The sequence below is a fragment of the Athene noctua genome, chromosome 1, assembly GCF_965140245.1.
Source record: "Athene noctua chromosome 1, bAthNoc1.hap1.1, whole genome shotgun sequence".
NCBI classification, from domain to species: Eukaryota; Metazoa; Chordata; class Aves; order Strigiformes; family Strigidae; genus Athene; species Athene noctua.
The window spans coordinates 135,684,355-135,705,590 of record NC_134037.1 but is presented as its reverse complement, the minus strand read 5'-3'; the positions used below and the strand labels follow the sequence as shown (position 1 = coordinate 135,705,590).

The window sequence follows — 21,236 nt, the reverse complement described above, 5'->3', positions numbered from 1 at the left end:
CACACAGACACATGCGCATCCTCTGGTTCAGACATGACATGACTACAGTATTCAAGTCCTGCATGATGATCGTTCCTTCCTTCCCAGCGACATCAGCTGGGCCTCTTTCAAGGAAATCCAGTTCAAAACAAAAAAGTGGGGGTAGACATTCTACAGAGCCTTTACAACTCTTGTTTAAATGAGTCTTCCTGTCAATTTGCTCCACTATTTTCTCCAGTTTTACAATTCCCAGTCTGTTCAGGAATAGTCATAATCCAAGCTGAACAATCGCTCCCATTATCCAACACAGACACAATCCACAACATAATATAAAACCCTTCCACATGATGCATGCTCCACAGGTTTCAGTCCCATCAAGCCATGACAGATCCCATCAAAAATGGGTCACTCTTGTGAACCAGCAAAGCAAGCATGGCAACTATGGTTTCCCCAAGCATTTTCCCTCAGGGAAACTGCCTTTAAGCCTTGGCTGAGAGATCCAGGACTACCACATTCTTTGATGGCTGTATTAAAAACCCTTTCCCAAAGAGGCATTAGCAGAAGGTCAGACCTAACACCCCAGGGAAATAAATGTATGATATATCCCTGAGGATGCTCTTTCAGCTGTCTGCAGACCCGAGAGACACACCAGCTACTGGCAGTACTCAGGTTATATTTTCAAGTTTCTCATCACACCTATAAAGGCTGCAATTTTCAGAACTTTGTTTTAGATGATAGTTGAGACTTTGATGTAATCTTATGACAGAAGATAACACATCACAGAAAAGCCTTTAAGCACTTGTGTCTTAATCTGTTCTTGAAACTCAAGTTGAAATTTTTTCAACAAAACACCTTTTTCTCCTTATTAGAAAAACACCGATTCAGTGAGGCAGAAACGTCCTGCAAAACTTTTTGGTTTGCTTCAACAAACTTCTGATCAACTTAAGGCAGGGTTCAACAAGAAACCTGTCAAGGTTCCTATCAGGTCCCAGGGCATCTGTGGTGCAGCCAACGCACCAAGGAAAAGAGGCAGCTCCACAAGAAAGGTTCTTCTAGATCAAGGTCCTCCTAAGCCTCCCCCTGTAACAATTTCAAAGACTCTTCTCACATCACCGCATCCCCAGGTCTGCGTGAACCTTGGAGCTGGCACACTCTAAGGATCCTTGTTATGTGGCAAAGAAAGCAGATGCTTGATGTCTCTCTGTCTCCCCAGAACCTTTCACAGTGTCATTCCTCCTTCACAGCAGCTCAAGCAAAGCTTCAGCACCTTGGGATGTCTTGTTTCTCTTTTTCTGGTTGGTTGGATTGTTTTGGACAGCAGGAGGGAAAGAGACCAGAAACTCTTTAGGTTGACCAACGGATGCATGAAGCTTACAAGCACGGGTCTAGTGAGGTCCCTTGAAGCCTGAAGAAAAGCCTGCTGCTACAAAGCTTTACATCAGGACAGACAGAACCAGGCCAGCCAGAATGGCCTTTTCTCCCTTTACTCACACAGCAGACTGGAAGAGAAGGAAGACTGTACTGCTGACCTTAGCTCCAGGTCCTTCTGGGACAATGCCACAGCTCATTTAGCTCATGCTGCAGCCTGGTGTGGTTTTTGTTTTTATTATGAGCCCAATTGAAGCTCTGTGACTGCTGGATAGTACACAAACTAGTCACCATTAGACACTGAGGATACATGGAAATGGAGGGGACATTCTATATCCTCACTTTAGCTCCCACCATTTCCTCCCTCACCTCTTTTAGCAGGCCTAGGACTACAGGCAGCTCTTACACCACTTTAGCTAGCATGATTAAGATTTTTTTCTTTGCATCACTATGATATTAACATTAGTAAAAGCCCTAAGCCTGATACAGCACAGAGACTCTTCCAGACAAATAGTTTCCTTCCCTGTACTGAAGGTTTAGAAGAAGTGCAGAACATCACAGGGGCACGTCTGCAGTCAGCTCTATCCTGCTTTTACTCAGCTACCTAAACCCAAGACTTGACAAAACACAGCTATGCCTATGACAGACTCCATGCTGTTGAGGTAGTTCAACCAGCAAGGCTGTGTTAATGCAGGTACAGCCAAAGTGCAGACTTGCTGCTTTACTTGTTCAGGTTGCATCCAGCCCAGAAACCCTTTGCTCCTACAGCACACAACAGCATAGCTATGTAAGAAAGGTTGGCTCAGTCAGGCTGTACTATTTTTGAATACGTTGCTCTAATTAAAACAGTGCAGCTTGTGCATGTAAGAAAGCATCCTTTTATCCTCTCCCTTCTTCTATTCCCAGAAACTCTCCCATGAAAGTGCAGGAGTCAGACTTGTCCTTTCCACTCTCTACACTGTATTTCATGCCCAGGTGACTGAAGCGTGACTAAGTTGCGACCTTACACTGAGGCTATCACAGAAAGATGAGGAGGGGTAGCCAAACCACAGCAACGATTCTGTTTCACTGCAACAATCGCTTGCCATGTCAAGATAGGATGCAAATCTGCTATGAATAATGGTCACTCCAAAAGCATGCACAGCTACACAGATATTCCTATCAGTAATCCTGCTGCATTCACCTACTGAACTAACATTTCATGTATCTCCCTTGTACAAAACACAACTGTGAACCAGATTTGTTAACGTGGCACAAGCATCTTTACCACAAAATTTATGTATTTTCTTTCATATGCACACACATATATACATTCAGCATCATCTTCTGTTTTGTACTTGCATCTTCCCAAAAGCCAAAGAAGAGATGTTCAAAGACCTTTGGTCATACCTTCATGCACAGATCATGTATATAAGCATAAATAAAACTGGATGTTGGGATACAATCGATCCCATTGTACACAAAGTAGCTTTACCAGGCAAAGAGTGGATGCTCATAGAAGCAGATGTACCCACAATGACACAAGACTAAATACATTTACACATCAAAAACCCCACAGATGCCCCTTGAAATAACCCCTCCTTTGCCTGCAGGCAAACCCTCACCTACAAATCCCTCCTTTGTCAAACAGTTAAGTATATACCCACACGGTGAGCTTGGCTGACACTCACACAAGTGGAAGGCAGGTAACACAGTGCACCGACTGCAAGCTCACGGTCAGAGAGACCTTTGCTCTCACTCTTGATGTAGCTCTGAGTCAACTGCTGAGGGCCAAGCACAGCCAGGCTCCATGCAGGTGCAGCAGCCAGAAGGCATGGAAAAGAATATTAATTGTTATTGTCCTAACAGATTGTAGGGATTAATTGGTTCCAGCCTGCAACTCACCATCAATATAAGTGCTAAGGGGCAGAGGGGAGGGAGCTGTGATTACCCACTTACATTGCATACTCATATCCCAGTGACTGTGTGCTGATAAGCTATTGATTTCCTGGTTGGAAAGCTCCACAGCCTTCCATTTGTCTCCTTGCTTGCTTTGCCCCTCATCCCGCTGCTCATGACCTGCCTGCCACATGCTCACCCTCCCAATGGCCAAGAGCACATCACCAGAAGAAGGAGCAGGCCACACTCTTTGTGGGAGAGCTCTAACAAACCTGAAAGAAATGATAAAACCGGCCTCCAAGCCATCACACAGAGGCAGACCCTAGAGAAAGGAGCAGGTTTCAAGAAAAAACATCTTCAGAGGCTTTTGGATGCTTTATATAACCTAGGAACCACAAAAGCCCAGATTGCAAGCCCACAGCTCCAAATATACTCACCTTTGCTTTAAGCCAAAACCCATCCCCCAAAGCTTACCTTCTGATTTTATTTTTTTTTGAAAAAGCCAGACAAACCAACCAGCCCCTCAGAAAACACCACCACACCAGCCTGCCTTAATTCAATATGTATATCCCTGCATTTCCCCCCAAACTACCTCCTCACAGAAATGCCATTCAACAAAGTCCAGTAGCTCTACAGCTGACAACCATAGCAACATCCTATTCCATGCTTACAGGTGACCAGTAAAGCAGGTCTAGCGTAAAGAGCCCTTTTCCCTCAGCATGTAGCCATACAGAATTTTTTCCATGAACTTTAAGATAACAGATATGGCCAGCAAGACACTTCACTGCAAGGCCCTGCAAGCCTTCACCGGGGACAATACTCCTCTGGCTCATAGAAATTAAAGCAGCAGGCCCTGCAGTGCTATTACCTCTCTTTCCATGCGGGTGAGCCGGACAATGCTTCCCCATTGGCAGGAAACCTGCTGGAGGGAGCTCAGAGGGAACTGCCTCCGCTCCCAGGATATCCACTATCAGCCGAAGCACCGCAGTGCAGTGGCACTGCACAGAATCAGGCCTGAATTTCTCTTTTTTCCCCCCACCTATTTCTGCAAGTATCACAAATTCCCAGCATTTCTTGTTCCTTTCCATGCTCCCTGCAGGGATCTCCACCCTTCCCTGACACCAGGAGAGGGTCGTGTCTCACATGCTCACCCACTCATGCCCTTACATAGTCCTTCTCAGAGTGGGACAAGATGGTCTTTGCTGTGCTTTGTATTTTTGATTTTATCCCAAATAAAATGACAGCAGGAAGAGTACATCAGTTGTCAAAGCCGTTGCTCTTTGAGTCTGAACAGCACATAAAAAACTACATCACACACTTCTCCAAGGAAGGGGATACTGACGATTCATGCTTCCCATAGGGACTGCAGACAGCAAAACTCTGCATCCTCCCGGCAGCACCCTACATGCAAAAGAGACAGTTTTTGACAAAGCACATGACCACATATTCAAATACACACATGGAAGATTTTCCCCACTCTTCTGGGATGGATGCCTTTGTCTGGTACCACTATGGATTTCACGCAGATTATTCAGTCCTTTACTAACCTCTGTCAGCCCACGACCTTAGCTGATCTTCCACAAGAAAGCCCATCAGGTATTCAGACCTGCCCAGAAAAGGAGGCGTCCCTTGTATTCACTCTTAATCACCTTTTTCCACCTGTTTTCACTTTACAGCACCCAGGTCAGCAAGCAGTGCTACAGCTCCTCATCACCAGCCTCTCCAAGTAAGGGCACAGAACACCCAGCTGCTGGTGCGGGGGCTACATCACATTTGGACTCACACATCAACATACCTGCTTTAACCCAGTCCTAAACAAATCACCCCTGAACAGGGAAAAAACTGTTGAGGAAAGGAGACAGTCCCCACAAGCAAGGCAAGGGCCTCAGCATACCCAAAAGCTTACAGGAGGCACAGCTGGCACACAGTAAGGATGTAAATTTGTGAAGCTTTGGGTCTGCCATCAGCAATATTCCTCACCCTGATTAGAAGGAGCTCTACTGCTTGGAGGTGAAAAAGGAGGTGGAAGGAGTAACTCCTAAAGAACTTATTTCTTCCTCAGACCACCAACGTATGCATGGGTACTGGAAGACTAAAAAGGAGCACCCACAAACAGAGGCACTAGGGTACTTGTTACAAGATTAGTAAAACTCTTGTGTGAGAGGAGATATCCCAGACTAAAAGATAAAGCAAATTTCTACTTACCATAATAAAGGCCTCTGGATAGCTGGCTGAGTGCTGAGATTTATAACAGCCAGGGGAAATGGGTCCTTACTGGTGTGGTAATTATTGACTCAAATGGTCTGCAGTCACGGGGTAGGACTAGAAGAAACACTTGGGATATCTTTTTAATGCTCCCTGTTTGCAGATAAAAAGCCTTCTCTGACTCTTCCCTGTCTTAAGCCCACAAGAAAAGTGTTTTGTTTTAGGTATCGAACCTCTTCATCATTTAAGGGAATGCAAGGCAGCTGAGTGAGTTGTTACCTCATCAATACAGTCCAGCCTGGGAGAGCTTCTCCTGCCTTTTTCGACAGAGAGTTGAAAACAGAGAGGATGAAAGGTATATCCAGAAGAGCAGGAAAAGTACTTTTTTTTCTCCAGTCAGTAATATCTGAACGTTATCCAACTGCATCACAATCACCCCACACCGTTACCCATACACCACAACGTCACCACTCACACACACATACATACATTCCCTCTCCTCCCGCTGTTTTTCCCCCCATCCATTACACATTATCAGCACAGAAACACTTGGGTACGCACTTCCATCCATATAGATTGCACAAACCTCGCGCATTTACAAACACATCATTTTTCACACCCGCATTGCCCAGTAACATTATAAAACATGAGACTTTACAGATAACATTTGTACTGCATACCAACCTACAGCATCCCACTCTGCTTACCCAAGTGCCGCTGTGATTTCTTTCATCAGACTCATTCTCCATTTACGAACACTCTTGAGCAGCTCAAAAAATACATTACAAGTAAATGCTGCCAGCACTATGCAGACCAGTTCCACACATTCTTTTCTAAAGCATCTACTTTAGCTTTGGAGGTTTTTTGTTTTTTTTTTTTTTTTTTAAAAAGCACAAAATATCCTTCAATTAACCAATGAGGTGGGGTTGTAGGGGAGGTTCGCTAAAACAAGCTGGGATTTTTTAGCAAATTGCTGATTTGAAACAGCTGTTCTTTTTCAAGGGAAAGTGTTTGTTTAGAACATTTTTCAATGTAAAGCAATGCTGAAGAAAATGTTGTATAATTTGTCAAGGCATTCATTTTTTTAAATAAAATGCTCAGGGGGGAAAAGCAGAATTACTTTTCATATTGACAGTTAAGTTAGAATAATAGTAGGTAAAAGTGAAAACATCAACATAAAAATCCTTCTAAATTATCAAAATGCAGTTTTTGACAGACCCAAATAATTTGCCTCTCCTCCCTGTCCCCATGAGTTGGGGATAAAAAAGGAAAAGAAAAATTCAGTTTTTTGAGTCTGATTCAAGAATCTGATTTTTATCAGAAGCGAAGAGGCACCCCATGCTAAGAGACAAATCCATTCGAGGGAAAAGCTGCAGCGTGCCACTACAAAATCCCACCCACCAGCAGTGCTGGGGTGTGCAGGTACTTTTATCCCTCCAGGCCCCACAGGGCAGGAGGGCCAGCGCACCATGCAGGAGGAAGCACTGTCCCGCCTCTGGGCCACCTGCCTCCCAACGAGGGCTGGAAGCCCAGCAGCAAGGAAACGCAAGAATCCTGAACCAGAAAATTGAGGAAACGTAGTGATCAGGAGGAAAAAAAAAAATAAAATCTTCTGTGCAGGACTTAGAGCCTCTAAGCTAGGGGAGAAGGAGCAAACCCTGTCTGTGTGCCCAAACCCCCAAGCCCTGTTAGGTGGGGGACAGGCAACCCATTGCATGTGGCACAGGAGCAGGCAGCCCGTAGGTCTCCTGTCAGCCTCAGCTGTGCTTCCTCATCCCCTGCTCCTCCTCCCCTGCTCCTCATCCCCAGCTCGGCTGTGCCCAGCAGCACCAGCACCACTCTACCCCCACGTTGGGTGGCTTTGGGAGAACAGAAAAAGACGAGGAGCTGCTTTTGCGTTCACCCGTACACCCCCAAGTGGACAGCTAGGAAAAGGGGGAGAGAGAGAAGGCAGGGACAAGTTCTGGATGGCTTGTAGAGGTGCAAGCTCAGCTGGCTGGCTCTGGAGGGACACGCTCGGAAGCCACCCGAATGGGGTCATCGCCTCTCAGAGCCACCGCTGCGGTTTCCTAGGGTGGGAGCTCCACAGAGTTGTGCTCAGCAGGGTTGCAGAAGTGCTCAAGGCTTGTTAGCTTTCAGCGAATAACAATTAACTGGAAAAAAGGGGGGATTTGTTCTTTTATTTTTATTTTTTTTTTTAAGAGCACAATACATTCGCACTCCCTTTATAACTCCTTCAGATATCTTTGGGCTTGCTCGTGAGGTGCCCTGCTCCTTCCATGCAGCCCCACCATTCCTGCTTCCCCATCCTCTCACTCTCCAGACCAAAGAAAAGAAATTACTGCTGGCTATGAAACTAGATCCAGCAGCAGTCTGGTTTATATCACATCTGAAGTTTGGGGGCAGTAGAAAAAGCAGCTCCAGCTTTGCAAAACCGTCCTCATTCCATCCCAAAATTGAGGGAGGGCAAGTGTGTTGCCTCTGCCTTCTCAGAGGGTACCTGGTAAGACAGCCCTCAAAGAACCTTCCCTGATGCCTTCAAAATCAGAGCAGATGAGGCTGATACAACTGTGGCAGTAGTAACTCACTACAACAGAAGGTAAATGCCTGTAAATGCCTGTAGCCAGGCATAAGCTACAGCTATAAGAAAGGACTAAACCAGCTCCTGGTTGTGCTAGCATTGGGATGCTCCGGTTGCCACATGGCATGGAGCAAAGAGCCATTGACTACAGGCTAAGAAACATCTATTAGAGAGGGAGGCAATGTTCAGGGTCAGTGTAATTTGCCAGTGTCCATCTTTCTTGAGAGGTCTGTGCCTATTCCTCCAGAGCAGAGGGAAGTTCACATCAAGCTATGCAACTTCACTGCTGACATTAGCTACTTATGCTACAACACAAGTACTGGTTCTCCTCTTGCCCCATTGTATATCTTATGTGCTGGAAAAAAAATCCTCCTCCCCTGTCAGAATTAGCCACTTCACAGCGAGGAAGTCAGCTGGAAGGTGCTGGTTCTGGATTCACAATCCAGAGTTGAGAGAATCCAAGTTTGAGGGGAAATATGTGACAGTGAAAAAGCATGTGTATGCAACTCAGGAACAGAAAAAAGTGAGACTGTATGAAAAGGAACACTTGGTAAATGCGAGAAAGTGGCAAAAACCGAGGGATTTCATAGTAGGCGCTTGCAGTAGTGACAGGTAAGTGTGAGGCTGCAACAGAAAGTGTGTGTGTGTGTGTGTGTGTGTGAGTGAGAGAGAGAGGATAGCATGCCTGTATGGGCATTTGCTCAGCAGATGCAAAATAGAAGAGGACAGTACTTGCGAGACTGTGCCTAAAAGTAGGAAGCTAAGGGGAAGTGAGGATGCTGTGACTGGGCATTTCTCCATGCACGGCACTCATGCACTTGTATGCACAAGAGTGAGAGAAAAGCGCTCTGTGTGTGGTGAAAACAGAGGGAGATACCCTCTAAGGGTACAGCTCACTGCGAGTGCCAGACTGTGAGGCACGGAGTAGGCCAGGTAGAGTACATATATGATCTTTAGTTATATATTCACTTGTGTATGCGTGCACGCGTGCAGGCTTACAAGGCTCGTGCGGCACGATAGGCAAGGGATTTTTATATGCAAGCAACCGTGAATGCTAGTGTGCAGGATGGAGAGAGAGCGCAAGAAAGGGCTTGAAGGAGGTGGGGGGAGACAGGAAGAGAGAACGTGAGTGCGAGAGAGGCAGACTGGCACTCCAAGAATTGCATGTGCTAGGGAGCTAGAACTGTATGTGCCAGAGTGAGTTTATTCATCTTCCCTGCTATATTCATGAACGTGTGTGTGTGTGTGTGTGAAGGACCACTGGTGTGTACAAGTGAGTATGGATCATGTAAAAGCTACGATTTGAAGGCTGTGATTATATGTACGTGTGACATGTATTTATACATACAGCATGGGATGCATTAACCCTTAACTCCTGTTTACAGAAAGCATCTCAAAACCAGCTAGCATGCCTGTCATCACTTCAAACTAAATTCCATACTCACACTTGGCTCTTAAAGCAAGAAACCCAGCTGGCAGTTCTCCATGGAACAAAACCCCATACCCAACAAATTTTCTTATCCTGTCTTTCCTCCATCACTCTCTCTTTTTTTATCCCTGGTGGAGGAGAAGGACATAGTGTTTTTGCAGGCAGACCCGAGGCATAGAGGTTCCTCTAACCTCCCCCTCCTCTCCGGGTAAAACCAAAATAAAAATAAACCAGGACAAAAAAACAAACCACAAAAGAAACTTAACACTGATCTCCTCAGGAAGGTGAAGAATCCAGGAGCATCAGTACTTGTGACCCAAAGTGCTGAGAAATAGTGGCTGTGGATGGAGCGGACACCCACCTGCACCCACCCCTCTTTTCCTTTGCAAATCTTACTGTGCCCCCCCCCCCCCAACTCCCCTTCTGCAAAAGCATAAATACAGCAGCAAAGTCAGTCACATGCAGTGCCCTCTAACCACAGGATTCACCAGCAGCGATCTCTCCTTGGCTTCTTATTTCCTGAGGGGGGGGGGGGGGGGGGGAGGTTTGGAGGGGAAGCGGGGGAGAGGAAGCTCCAGCTTCCAGCTCCATGTTTCAGACCATCCTCAGTCCATCAGCCTCAATTCAAACAGAAGGGTTTGAGGAGGTTGCATGAAAAAAAACTCATCACATACCTTGCAAGGAGAAGAGGGACAGGAAGAATCCCAGCACCCAGATACTGTGCAGCCAGTAGGTCCTCATGCTTCTCTCTCACTCGCTCCGCTTCCTCTGCCTTTTTCTCCGTCTCTTCGCTTCTCTCTCAATTTATTTCTTTTTTTTTTTTTTTTTTTTTCTTCCTTCCCCCCCTCCTTCTCTCCTCTCAAAGCAAATAGGATTCGTATTTCCCTTCAGACCCCCTGGGCTCTGCTTTACCAGCTCTGACAATCCAGTCGCAGCAAAAGCTGACCTACGGTGGCCAGATTCTCAAATAAACCTCGCACTCTCCCCTTCAAGTGCTGGAGAAAGGGGGGGCCAGGTTAGATGCTCGCGGTAGCCTGCGCTGGCTGTAAACACAGAGAATCTCTGTCTCTCTCCTGCAGCTCCAACTAAATGCGACTGTACTTAAACAAGCAATGCCTTATAGGACAGTGCTCAGAGCAGAAAAGATCCCACCTCTGCCACCTAGTGTTGCAAGCCAGCCCATTTATTTTATTTTTATATATATAAATATATACATGTTATGCTATAGAAATATGGTTCTCTCATTCCTCTGCAAATGTATCTCTTGGATCACAGGTCCACGAGCCATGCTGGGCTCAGGAGTCCCTAAGGCTCCAGCTCCAGCTGACATGGGGAGGTTATTCAGCAAAGGAGTATTCCTCATCGCCACAAGAAACGTAGTGAGGCAGGTTTGAATTCTCAGCAGATTTCTGCTTGGCAAAATCTGAAGCAAGGGTCTCTCTGATGCTGGTGTCACTGCTGGGCAGTACACAGGGGCCGGAGGGAGATTCAGACACACTGATTGTAATTACAGAGCGGCCAAGGCCTCCGGGAAAAAAAGCAAGCAGCAGGCTGCATTAATCTTTGCTGGATCTCCCATGACTTTCGTGCAATTTCAGAAGGACCTGGAGGAATCCTTCTGTGTAGGAAATGCAGCATGCAAAGTCACTATTTGTTCACAGACAGCTTCTCCCACTACCCCTCTCCTTTCAAATACAGGTTCCTCCTACCATAAGTAGCATGAACTTTCTTCCCCCAAAGGAGTAATTAGCTCCTGTAGTTCTACTGCCCCCTAAAATCATTCCCTCTGGTAAGAGGAATAGCTATAATGAAGCATTACTTAACATCCACACAGGGCTTTTCATGGTCACTCTCCAGGCATTTCACACAAAGGTGTCCTTTCGCAGCTGGGGACGTGGAGGCAGTGTGACTGAGCAGCTTTTGAAAGGCCAGTCCCTGGGATGTAGTGTGACAGCCCAAGTGGGCTGCACATCCAGCCCAGTAGTCCCTCTTCAGGCCACGTTGTCCCCTTCACTGCCAACATCATGACAGCCCATGAAGATGCCACCACCTCTGAAGGATCCCAATCTCCAATTTACACACGGCAGATGCAGGACACTAAGGTGAGACTGTAGGTGTAGGAAAGGTGTGTAGGATTCTCATCATAATGGTGCTGCTCCAGAAGTATTTCTTATTAGACTGCTGTGGAGCAAGCTGTTCTGCAAACAGAATGCATCAAGCCTGCCTCCCCACGGGTTATTGTCTGCTGTCTCCAAAATCCCCCTCACTCTACTGTAATGAAAGCCAGATCCCATCATATCCCTTGTAGGAAGAAGAAATAGCATGCTGTGGCTAGCCTAGAAGCACATGCTTGTTTCCTAGAGGACCAAAATGCACACTGCAATGCAATGCAAAATGCAGTCACCATTTGGCCTGGCTGGCTGCTTCCAGATACCACCTGTGTTATTCATGCTTTTTCCCCTGTGGAGGGAGTGGGGCATTACCCAGTCACCAGTTTTTAAAAGACATACAGGAACAAGTTACTTTTCAGCTTTCAACCCACTTTTAAATTGTAGCTGAAATTGGTTGCACTGAAAAATTCTTGGGAGGAAGAACATATGGACAAACAGATACACATGTACTATCAGCTAGGCTTCATTTCCTAAGGAAATCAAACTAAAAATATTAGAGTGGGTTAAAGTCAACTGACTTCAGTCAACTGGAATCACAGAATCATCTAGATTGGAAAAGACATTGAAGATCCTCCAATCCAACCATTAACCTCACCGTGACCGTTCCCAACTCCACCAGATCCCTCAGCGCTGGGTCAACCCAACTCTTCAACCCCTCCAGGGATGGGACTCCCCCCCTGCTCTGGGCAGCCCATTCCAATGCCCAACAACCCCTTCTGCAAAGAAATACTTCCTAAGAGCCAGTCTGACCCTGCCCTGGCACAGCTTGAGGCCATTCCCTCTTGTCCTACCACTTGTTCCTTGGCTCAAGAGACTCATCCCCCCTCTCTGCACCCTCCTTTCAGGCAGTTGTAGAGGGCCAGGAGGTCTCCCCTCAGCCTCCTCTTCTTCAGACTAAACCCCCCCAGTTCCCTCAGCCGCTCCCCATCAGACCTGTGCTCCAAACCCTGCACCAGCTCCGTTGCCCTTCTCTGGACACACTCGAGTTATTCAATGGCCTTTTTGGGGTGAGGGGCCCAAAACTGAACCCACTCATCGAGGTGCGGCCTCACCAGTGCCGAGCATAGGGGTCAGATCCCTTCCCTGTCCCTGCTGGCCACGCTAGTGCTGATACAAAAGGAGCATCCTTCTTCTTTGTGGTTTCCCCTTTAAATGCTTTTCATCCTCTGATACTGCATTGTGTTTGAATGGCAAGGTTTTGGTTGTATAGCAGCGTTGCTATAGGGGTGGCTTCTGTGAAAAGCTGCTAGAAGCTTCCCCCTGTGTCTGACAGAGCCAATACCAGCCAGCTCCAAGACAGATCCCACCGCTGGCCAAGGCCAAGGCCATCAGTGATGGTGGTAGCACCTCTGGGATAACATATTTAAGAAGGGGAAAAAGTTGCTGTGCAACAGCAATTGCAGTGGAAGAGAGAGGAGTGAGAATATGTGAGAGCAACAACTCTGCAGACACCAAAGTCAGTGAAGAAGGAGGGGCACGAGGTGCTCCAGGCACTGGAGACGAGATTCCCCTGCAGCCCGTGGTGAAGACCATGGTGAGGCAGGCAGATGCACCTGAAGGAGACTGTAATCCTGGGGGAAGCATGTGCTGGAGCAGGCTCCAGGCAGGACCTGTGGACCTGTGGAGAGAGGAGCCACACTGGAGCAGGTTTTCTGACAGGATTTGTTCATGAAGAACTGCAGCCCACAGGAATGACTCACATTGGAGAAGTTCATGAGAACTGCCTCCTGTGGGAGAGACCCCACGCTGGAGCAGGGGAAGAGTGTGAGGAGTCCTCCCCTGAGGAGGAAGGAGAGGAGAGACAAGGGGTGATGAACAGACCATAACCCCATTCCCCATCCCCCTGTGCCGCTGACGGGGAGGACGTGGAGAAAATTGGGAGTAAACTTAAGCCCAGGAAGAGGGGAGGGGTGGGGAGAAGGTGTTTTTAAGATTCTGTTTCATTTCTTGCTATCCTACTCTGATTTGCTTGGTAATAAATTAAAATAATTTTCCCTAAGTTGAGTCTGTTTTGCCTGTGACAGTAATTGGTGAGTGGTATCTGCCTGTCCTTATCTCGACCCATGAGCCTTTCATTATATTCTCTCTCCTCTGTCCAGCTGAGGAGGGGGCATGATAAAGTGGGTTTGGTTGTCACCTGGCGTCCAAACCCACCAGAGATACCAACAGAGCATGGTCTGAAAGAAAGCACAGGCAAAAATAAGCTTACCACTACAGAACGTTTAGAAATTAGTGTGCCAAAATCAAGTGGTGACAATCAGTTTGTAGGCTTGGAGTGGGAGATAGTTTTTGACTTTTATTGCAGGAATCCCCACCAAGGTCTGGAACAAGTTCAGGGACCAGGTAGGCCAGCACCTTAATACCACACCAGCTCTATACATTTCTGACTTATGACTGTTCATATGTTCAACATCCCTCCTTTCATTCATCCTATACCTTCATCATCCATTACCTCATTGACCAACACCTACATCTGATATGTTATGCAGCATTATATCCTCAGCCCCATATATAGCACCAAAGCTCATCTGCTATCTATCCCAACATCCCCACTACCCACAGACACATGCATAACTCATCACTCACCTGACACATAATCCAACAGGCACCCACAACCTTACCACTTTTGTCAGATCATTATGCAAATGTTCATTGTCTACTTTACCTAGAGACTTCTGCTCACAACCCTGTGTATGATCCCCTATAAACAACTCTCCACTTCATGGCTATCTCACACTTTCACAGAATCACAGAATCGTCTAGGCTGGAAAAGACCTTGAAGAACATCCAGTCCAACCATTAACCTAGCACTGACAGTTCCCAACTCCATCAGATCCCTCAGCGCTGGGTCAACCCGACTCTTCAACCCCTCCAAGGATGGGGACTCCCCCCTGCCCTGGGCAGCCCATTCCAATGCCCAACAACCCCTTCTGCAAAGAAATACTTCCTAAGAGCCAGTCTGACCCTGCCCTGGTGCAGCTTGAGGCCATTCCCTCTTGTCCTATTGCTTCTTACTTGGTTCAAGAGACTCATCTTTTTAACCTTCAAAGAGACTCACTTTGGGTATAATTATCCTGTGGCCTGTTGGTCCAGTCCTCTTGGGGGACTTGGAGAATTTATGTAATAGAAATTACATTGTAATAATAATAATAATAAATAGTAATAATAAACAATCATAGAATTAGATCTCTGCTCCATAAATTGTATAAGGATAAAACTATTGTGAGATGATGCTGAACCCCGTGTTGTTCCCATCCAGAATCCAGTGGTAATTATAAACCCAGAGAGAAGATGCAAAGAAAGAAGCACTCTCTCAGGTAGCAGCATCTTATGCTTCCCTGGAGAAGCCAGCATGACTGAAAGGAGAAACAGCTATTTCTTACAACCTATTTGACATACTCTTAACCTTCAAAAACATTCAGGGCTGGATTTTGGCTCCCTTGCTCATGCTGAGTCATACCAACGGGGTTGCTCGGGACATTAGGCTACTAAATATGAGCAGGAGTATCAGATTCTGTGGGCTGAAATTCTCTGGAATTGGTCTCCAGCCAAAGGTGAGTCTACTTTCTATGTGGCCAAATCCCTCAGCTACCTATATATTGTGAAGGAAAAAACAGAAGCAAGAATTATTCCCAGTTTTCCCTAACCCCCCCAAACATTTTAAAAAAAAAACCAACAAAACCAAGTCCTTGGTCTTCAGTACTTTCTTTTAAAATTATTGTAGTTCTTCCACTTACCACAGTATTCAAAAGCCAGATGAACCACAGAAATATTAGCTATTAAAGAGCACATCTACAACCCTGTATTAAAAAAAAAAAAAAAGGTTGAATTCTGACAGAGCTCTGAATGATTGAAAGTTGGCTACTTTTAATGCATAGTAAAAGTATTTCATTAAGACTGAGTGGATGCATTTAGATGCACTGTGCATGGATGCTTGTCCATTTTTTAATACATAAATGTGCTTTGTGCTATTAACTGTTTAAGCACTCACTCTTTCATTTCTATTTCATCTTAGCTTTAGTCACTTCACGCAATATCAATATTAACTTGATTGTGCAGCACACGCATAATATTTTCTCTTCCGAGTTTTTATACTGAACCTACCATAAAATACTTCTCAAGCAGGCATGTTAAAGTTGATAGAGGAACTTTTAACTTTTCCATTACAGATTTTTTCAAATTACTGTTATTTAACTGTGTAAATGTCATGTTGCATTAGCAAAAGGCTTAGTGATTTTTTTACTTTAATAGAAATAGTATTGAAAACACAGTTGGCCATGCAAATTTTGCAGGGTTTACATAAGAGAATGAGTGATCCTGAAATTTAAAGCTGAGAGAGCAGGAGACAAGAGCCATAGATTACCCAGGAGTGTTTTTTTCTAGATATTTTAGTGCCCTGTCCTGCATGTCTGTGTCTGACATATGTGCATTACTACTTGTTTTATTGAGTGTTGTATCTGTGAGCTTCATGGGGTGTCTTTGGGACTAGTGCATCTATGATAAATAGCACATTTTAGTGTGATTTAGAAGAGTGTTGTGGCATGTGCTGCATGTGATCTTGGGAAAGGGAGTGGAAGGAGATGTTCTCTCAGCAAGAAATACTCATTTGTCATGTGGCTCTGTGAAACCCACCACTACCCAAGGTCAAGGACTGCACACTGTCCAGAAATGTGAGCTCTCATAGAAGGGATGCACAGTGCATCAGGACCGTGATAAATAGTCTCATACTTGATTAGGCTCCTTTATGTGAACTGAGAAAACAGCATTCATGCTTCTCATTCGCCTTCAGCCTAATATTCAAGAGAAGCCAGTCCTGCTCAAACCACACTTCCCACAACTGCCCTTTCCTTTCTGCCACTTCATACGTCTCATCTATATTCACCACATTTCCCTCTCTCAGCTTCTCTTCTCCCCTTTCCACCTCTTTTCCTCTCTACTGTCTTGCTGTGAAACCCATCAAAGATGGCAGAGTGTCTTTCTGAGGCTTCTTCAAGAGAAGGATTTTCCACCAGGGTTTCTACAAAACTCCAAGTTGAAAGTAGCTTTTTTGAACAAATAAATGCCAGGCCAGCAACTGAGAAAGGTAACATGTGGCTATATAGCAATTCCATAAGATAAAAATCCACAGAAATAGCCAGCCAATGAGATAGCAGCAACACTTGAGGAGAGGTGGAAGGAGGGAAGAGATGGAAAGAATCCTCATTTAGTTTCACAACCATGCGATGACGCAATAAGGACTGAACCGAGAACCCTTGGAGACGAATGTGTTGCATGAACTGGTACAGCACAAACGACTGAGAGAGTTTCTCTAACATTAGCCAGAGCAGACCCACATCCTCTACAAGTTGGGTCACATTAAGGGTATCTCACAAAAAGCGTTTGCCAGCAGTATATAAAACACATTCACATTGTTGCATAATTAGAATATGAAATAAATGGCATAGCAGACGCTATCAGCATGTCTACCATGCTGTATCCATGGTGCCAACTCCTTCTCTAAGGGAAGCCTCACCCAGGCCATGCTGAGAAAGCCTGAAACACAGGCATGCAGAACCCAGCCTCTGGGGAAATACACACAAAAAAGTTCTGCAGAAAGGGCCCCCACTCTTTGAATATTTGCAAGATTTTGTTGAAATCTGCAAGTGTGAACAACAACAAGAAAAAGAAAATTGGCTAGCACCCAAAAAAAAAAAAAAAAAAATTGGCGGATAATTTTTTGAGTTGTCATGTTTTCTGTGGGAAAAGAGTCAGCTCTTTCAAGCTGGAAAAAAATTAATAATCCTGATCACGTCTTATGAACAGCAGGGAATTCATAATCCAGAGGTAGAGGTGTTTACACCATGAAACCCTTGCCACATCCAGCATTAAGTGGCCTCTGCAGAGGCACAAGCAATCCCTCAACACTACAGAGCACCTTTTAGACAGTGCTTTTGCAGCCCCCTGGTCTCTAAATCTCCACCAGAGCTTGGCAGCACAGACCTTTCTCACCTCCTCCTGGGATTCAAGGCTTGTTCCCCCAGGCAGCACTCTTACCAAAGATGTTTCCCTAAAATAGCACCCAGCTCCCCCAGCATATACTTTGTTCTGACCAGAAGCAGCCTTTTATCCCAGCTGTTGCTTTTCAAGTCTTTAGCCACAGCGGAGGGCTTTGTGCTTCCCTCCATTAAGCCTCTGCACCCGCTGGGGAGGAGCTGCTGCACGCTGCAGCCCGGCTTCCTGACCCATGGTCCCAACAAGTCAAGCATCGTTCTCCCTGGGTGGTACTTCCACCTTTAGGCTAAGGCTTGTTGGCTTTGCTAGATAGATTGTGGGTTGACTTTAGGGATAGAACTGCCACATGCCTAGACTCTCCTGTACGTGTCCTTTGTTCTTTAGGCAAAGCAGGAAAGGGAAATGTGGCCATTTGCCCACTGTGCCTGGCTAACCGAGCTCCAGCCCATCCACCTGACGCAAGAAAGTCCCAAATTTGGGACTTTCTACCCAAATGACATATGGGTGGCAAATGACACCAGTTTCACTGTCTGCAAGGAGAGCTGACCTGCACGTATGTGGACAGCCTGACATTTCCTGGACAGAAAGACAGAAAAAACAGCAAGTTTATTATGCCACGGATGTTTTTTTTTATGCTGAGGCATCCGTACTTAGCAGTCTGGATGGCAGCTGGAGCTCGAGTTGTGTGAGTGTTCCCATTGCAAGAGTCTCCTTGCAGCGGTTCACAACATCCTGAAATTATGAACTCCCAGGCTGATGTTTTTCAGACCTAGTCTCTTACCCAAGGATGGATTTTTATGATTTTGTTTTTGTTTTTGAAAGCTTGAGCAAGCAAGGGTTTGGCTGTTTAAGATACTTGGGAATGGGGGAGTGTTTTATGATTAGTGGAAGAAACAATTTGTGCCTTTTTTTAACAGTTCCAGTGCAGAAATTACTGTGGATAGAGAGTTGAGAGGCAAATAATGTGAGACAAGATTTGCAGGAAGAGGCAATATCTTTTATTAAACTAAAGAATACAGCTGAGGGGAAAAAACAAAATAGGCTTTCCAGACATATGGGCTCGCATGCCCAAAAGTATATCCAGACTTTTAACTATATGATATCAAATAACTGATAGTACTTGTCCCTACAAATCTGCCCTCATTTATGTCTTTAGTTCATCCTAGCAACAGTATCACTGCATCTTGGAAGGGAAGTCAAGCCTATGGTGGTGAGGACAACATTACTCAGAGGAGTAGAAAATAATGCGAACATGGTTGCATAGAATTGGTCTTCATTTGGCCAAATCACAAGTTCTGGAAAATACTTGGTTTGCACAACATGAAAACACTAGGTTTTTAATACTGTGCAGAGAGTAATCTCTGTATAGGCAGGTCTCCACACAATTCTACACATCACTGAAGATCTGCTCTCAAGCCCAATAAAAGCAGTTGGAAAGACTCTGACCAAACTCAGTGGCCCCTAATCCAGAGTCACAAAGTTGGCCCTTTCACTTACTTGCTCTGTGTTGAGTGTACCTTCCCCTGCCACCATTTATCAGTTGTGCTGCAGGGGTGGTACAGAACCATCACTGAGACCAAAGCCTGTTGTACTAGATGCTCTACACAAGGATGGTGAGAAATTATTTCAAGCCATTGACACCAGGTGCTGATTTCTGCTAGCCTTTGCAATGTTAAGTAGCTTCTTATCCAAAGAAGGAGTTCTCTGTTGTAGCTATTTTATCAGACAGAGGATGATCAGGAGGTTAAAAACCACATTATTAGCATTAATGGCTATTATTATTTATACCTCTCTGTAAGTGGCACAAGTATGGGAGAAGAGACAGTCCATTTCCCAAGAGAGCTCACAAATCTTATTTATGATAAGGAATCCCAGACCATGTATCGATAATAGGAGAGGAGAATAGGGAAGGAGGAGGACAACTGTATTAAACACAGACCTCTTCTGCAGCTTGGGCAAGATACTGTCTCCTAGGGCCTGTTTTCTCAGCCAGAAAATATGGGTACAGGGGTTTTCTCTGCAACACTTTCTACCATAACAAAGGGTTGTGTGGTGTTTCTCTTTGCTCTCCCTTCTTGCCAGCAACATATTAACCTGCAGCCCAAAGCCCAGAACAGTAACACACAAGAGGCAGCATTCAGAATGGCAGAAATAACCAAGTTTTGTACAGTTCTGTCCACCTGTAGATCAAGAGCTCATTGTATTACTATTTTACATATGGGGAAACTGAGGCATGTGATGGTGCAAGAGCTTTTCCTAAGATCACCTACTTTTATATCCACAAAGAGTCCTAAAATAGATCCTTAAGGTGTGTTTCTCACAGAGTGGTTCCATTTATTCCACAAGCAGTGTCCTCCACCAGCAGAAAATTGCCAAAACAACAGCATCCGTGCTACAGCATTTCCCACCAACAGCAAAGCCAACAAACATTGTGAACTAATTAGACTAGCAGATGTTTCTATTGTAGGTAACTCAGAGGTTAACATCTTAGAGAGTGAAGGCAATCCAGTGATAAATGCAACTTCCACTGACTTGGAAAACTTGATTTTACTACAATATTACTGAGCCCAAACATTTAGAACAGTATTACATCTGATGTGGAAATCCCATGAGGTTCTAGAAACTGTGAAGAGTGGATTCCAAGGCCTTTCTCATTATGGGTCAGTTTAGACATTAAGGGAGCTTGGATCAAGATTTCTTTTCTCTTGGGGTAAAATGGGGAAAATAGATCACACTGATAAGAGAGAATCTTGAAAAACCACCAAGATGTTCATGGTGAGTAAGGAATTGGAAAGCATATAAAAACACATTTAACCTGTACAACTTTTCCCTCTCAGTGCAGAATCTTGTTTCAATATGTGCCCTGAAGAGGTTACGCCTTGCAAGTGTCTTGTAATACTGAGACTGCAGCATTGCATCCCCAGTGGATCTCCTGGCAAATGCAAGACTGAACAATGACTCCATATCTGGCTGTGTGCGATTCCACCTCCATGACAGCTTCACTTGAGAAATCAATGAGGCAAACCATGGCATATTTTGGGGCTGTATCGAAAGGAAGATGCTTGTACTTTGACAGAATACAAAAAGCTAAAAGGACCATCCTTCAACTTAAACAGAAGAGATTTGCTGCCAAAGGCAGAAGGTGTCTATGGTTGCCATGAAGCTGTCAGTGGCCACAATCATCAGAAGGTCATAGCAGAGATATTCATAGTTAGCTACTATATTTATTCAATACTCTTAGGCTCTGTTTAGATAGACTGAAGTTACCCCAAGGTCAAATTTCCCTGTGGTGTAGACTATAAGCTTATAAATTCAAGCTCAGGTGTTGACCAGGCACATTATTTAAGAATCCCCAGCACTCTGTTTGCCTGAACATGCCTGATGAGTCACTGGGTCAACAAGCACATTTATGCAAGCATCCAGTTGGCCCTCTGAATGCCAGCCACAGGGACAGGATGCAAATGTGGTGTGTGGTCTTCGGTCTCAAGACTAGTTTCATAGCAGTACAGGCATAGCTTCAGTTTAACTTGCAAATCTCTCCTGCTCCCAGAATGCTAGTTTCCCACTCCTAATAATAAGCACTTTCTTTATTAGGCTATTGTCAGAAAAGTAGATCTGGAAAATTGCATTACGC

The 21,236-nt window shown here is 45.2% G+C and overlaps 1 protein-coding gene across 1 annotated transcript in view; it reads right to left on the bottom strand.

Annotated features, from left to right (window-relative positions):
• The window catches only part of LSAMP (limbic system associated membrane protein), a 1,021,870-nt gene extending 1,011,329 nt beyond the window's left edge, over positions 1-10,541 (bottom strand). The window contains exon 1 of the mRNA XM_074897459.1: positions 10,115-10,541. Coding sequence (XP_074753560.1) covers positions 10,115-10,181 — 67 coding nt within the window. The 5' untranslated portion in view covers positions 10,182-10,541. The remainder of the gene's footprint in view (positions 1-10,114) is intronic.
• Between the last annotated feature and the right edge of the window lie 10,695 nt (positions 10,542-21,236).